We start from the raw sequence: 3628 nt of genomic DNA, 5'->3' as shown, positions 1-3628 counted from the left end.
ACACAGGAAGAACTTTGAGTGCTGATGGTGGAGGGACGGCGTATAGATGAACGCTTCGGATTTGCACCTAATTTGAGAGAGCGGATGAACTTCATAGAAGTGGATCGGAAGTGCTCATTCCCAAACGCAAACAAGAACGGGTTTAGCGCGCAGTTTAAGTAACCAAACATCAATAACAATACGTACACTTTATAAGGGTATGGATTCCAATGCTTTCCACCATAAAGATTGGAAGCAATGCTGAAGTAGGAATAAGGCTGCCAACAAAAGAAAAATGCTGCCAAAAACATCAAAGTTGTCTTGGTTGCCTTCAGGTGTTTTGCGAAGAATTTTGTTTGTTTGGAATCGTGTCTTTGAGACCCCAAGGTACCTAAAATCTGCTTATTTCGTTGGTGCTTGTAGGCAATGACAAAGGCCAAGATAAAAAAGACACAGCTTATCAGAAGGGGTGCAATAAAGTTCAGGAGAGTGCTTACTGCGAAGTACACCTTAGTAAAGGGAACCATACACATGTCCCATTGTACGGGCTCTCGACCTTTCACATGCCAGCCCATTACCGGCAGAAGAGCCCAGATAATGCTGTAGATCCAAATGGTGACGATGACGATCAAACAGGATCTCTTTGTCGAGAATTGCGATCGGCGATATTGTCTCATAGGATCTCTGATGCTAAGAAATCGATCCACGCCGATGGCCAAAAGCGTGAAGATCGAGGTGGGAACCGTTATATACCAAGCAGTGTAGAATGCAACGCACAGACTCGCTGCATGTTTCCATACGCTTTGTTGAAAAATAAATTCGATATCAAAGGGCATTGCCATGGTGGCAGTGATGAGATCTGAGATTGCCAGAGACAGAAGGTACAAGTATGTTGTATTACTGCGAAGACTTCTGTTGGCGAGTATCGTGAAAACGACAGCTAGATTTCCAAGAGCTGCAATGATCGCGATTAATATATAAACTGCACAAACTGGATACATGAATGAGGGCTCAAAAAAGTAGTATCCTACATTTCCTTGAGAATCCGATGTGTTGTGGTCTGTTGAGTTGAACATAATAATATAAACGTTTTTCGCTTGGGTCAGAATCAAATCGGTGCGACTTCAAGAATCTTTACTTTGATAAATTGCAAAGAAAGAATCTCTAGGACAAGTGAAAATAGTTCTTATATAGGACTTCACGATCTTTGAGCTGATGTCATCGGCTAAATTAATCTTCAAGTGGATAGGACGTATCAAGATATTATTGGAACTACACTTAAATGACCTATATTCACCTTAATTATTTCAATATCCATGCAAAACCTGCGGATTTTGCTGTGTTTTTGTTGTTGACAAGAAAGATTCATTCCTTCTTCGTAGAGTTTATTGCAGTATTATTCCTGAATAAATAAAATTAATTCAAGGAGCACTTCATTAGAGATAAGGCAAGAATATATAAGTTGCATTCATATATTTTGGTTGGTTCTTCTAAAATCGCTGCGTAGAAACGTATTTCATGTGGGTGCCCCTGTTCGATGTGTAGTGGTCTGTTGAGTTGAACATAATAATATAAACGTTTTTCGCTTGGGTCAGAATCAAATCGGTGCGACTTCAAGAATCTTTACTTTCATAAATTGCAAAGAAAGAATCTCTAGGACAAGTGAAAATAGTTCTTATATAGGACTTCACGATCTTTGAGCTGATGTCATGGGCAAAATTAATCTTCAAGTGGATAGGACGTACAAAGATATTACTGGAACTACACTTAAATGAGCTATATTCACCTTAATTATTTCAATATCCATGCAAAACCTGCGGATTTTGCTGTGTTTTTGTTGTTGACAAGAAAGATTCATTCCTTCTTCGTAGAGTTTATTGCAGTATTATTCCTGAATAAACAAAATTAATTCAAGGAGCACTTCATTAGAGATAAGGCAACAATATATAAGTTGCATTCATATATTTTGGTTGGTTCTTCTAAAATCGCTGCGTACAAACGTATTTCATGTGACATTTCTCTCGCCAAGGACGTAGTCAGAGTATTATTGGTTGACAGGGTTGTCCGTCCTTTTCATTACTTCGCTGCGGTGTCATGATCACAATCTACTTATCAAGATAAATAGATTGCGGGAAATATCATATATAATATCGGCATCGGATTTGACAAATATACCTCTACAAATCTAATTTTAATACCCATTTAAATTAAACGAAATTCTTTTGTTCAGATAATGTGGCTCACCTCCGAGAATTAAGGTACCAGAAAAAAATTACCCTACTGCAGAAGAATTATCAAGTTGCAAGTGAAAAAAGAAAGACAAAGACCAACCCTATTGGTTTGCTAATCTTTTAATCTCCTGGTGTTGTCAAGAGAAAATGTAGGGAGTCATGATAATGCGAGTAGAGGATAGGGCTAGGGCATGTGAATTTCACACACACACAAAATTATTTTTAGCAACGGTGTGTGTCTGTTTCCTAGTTTAAGGTCCACAACAACACGACGTCACTTTGAATCCATCTTATGGGGCGGGGCCTCAGCACAACGGCACTTTGACCTTTTCATTCCCATGATCGAAGCGTCAATTCCCCTAACTAGTACCATGGATTTCGTTATTGGGAGAATTTGTTATGAAAATTTGGTATTATATCAATATCACTAAATTTGAGATTTTGACGGCAGCACTGATCAGTACAACTGCGAATCTTTCCGTGATTCTCTATTTTGCTCTGAGACCGCTAGTACCCCATCTATTTTAGGATACTTTGCTCACACTGCACCTCAATTCATAAATAAACGTAAATTCACAAATCCTGAGTGCCAGACTAGGCATCTTTCCTCTTTGTAACCTTATTCTTTTACTGGTATAGTCACAAATACTGCAGTGACACTTACACTTACTTAATTTTGAGATTCAACACGAATTGTCCCTGTATTAATTTTCTAAGCAGTTGCTACCTGTAAGGTTGAACATTATTTTTCGTTGAGCGTAAATGCAGGTATATATCTTCACGAAGACTGGAGTTTAGGGGACACCGTGACCAGGATAAGCCGCGGCTTGAGAAAGCCGTGAACGTAGATTTTGTACCATTTTTACGGGGTGTTCGCGTCTTCTGTAAGCCGTGGCTTGTTTTCTCTCGTATAAACGGCCCTATTGATATTTTCGATATTAGAACCACACATCTGATCACAGGTACTATTTACGTACGTTCTCAGTAGCCTTGTGACATGGCTCCGAGATTATAGAGGTTTTGCATTCCACATTCATAACACCTTTGGGGCTTTTTGACTGTTTTCGGTTGTTTTTGCTAAACAGTTGTTACCGTCCAAAGAAAGATTAAATTCACAGCCAAACTTGGTTTTAGTGTCTTCCGTACTGACTGAAATGATGTTCTTTTCCATTCTGACAAAACAATATTCCTTAGTGTATTTTTACTTTTCAAGTGGACCATTTCGAGAGAAAAGAAGATAATTTCAAGAAGCACTTAATCAAAGATAACCGTTGGCGGTGGTGTTAATTGTGGCTTACCTGTTTTCCATTGCTTCTCATTCCATGACCATTCGCAAGTGATTGGTGGCATGTTTGTTGGAGGTCAAATCCGGTCTCAGGTTAAATCTGTTTTTACCTAGGTTAAATTGGTGATCCTCA

The 3628-nt window shown here is 38.8% G+C and overlaps 1 protein-coding gene across 1 annotated transcript in view; it reads right to left on the bottom strand.

The window, feature by feature from the left end:
* Window positions 1–1157, bottom strand: part of LOC137969797 (adenosine receptor A3-like) — a 2449-nt gene extending 1292 nt beyond the window's left edge. Inside the window, exon 1 of the mRNA XM_068816162.1 lies at window positions 1–1157. This exon is cut by the window's left edge and continues 1292 nt beyond it. Within this exon, the coding sequence (XP_068672263.1) occupies window positions 1–1055 (1055 nt within the window). The 5' untranslated portion in view covers window positions 1056–1157.
* Between the last annotated feature and the right edge of the window lie 2471 nt (window positions 1158–3628).

This window comes from Montipora foliosa, chromosome 9 (genome assembly GCF_036669935.1).
Source record: "Montipora foliosa isolate CH-2021 chromosome 9, ASM3666993v2, whole genome shotgun sequence".
NCBI classification, from domain to species: Eukaryota; Metazoa; Cnidaria; class Anthozoa; order Scleractinia; family Acroporidae; genus Montipora; species Montipora foliosa.
The sequence above is the reverse complement of the archived record's forward strand: the minus strand, read 5'-3'. Positions and strand labels throughout refer to the sequence as shown.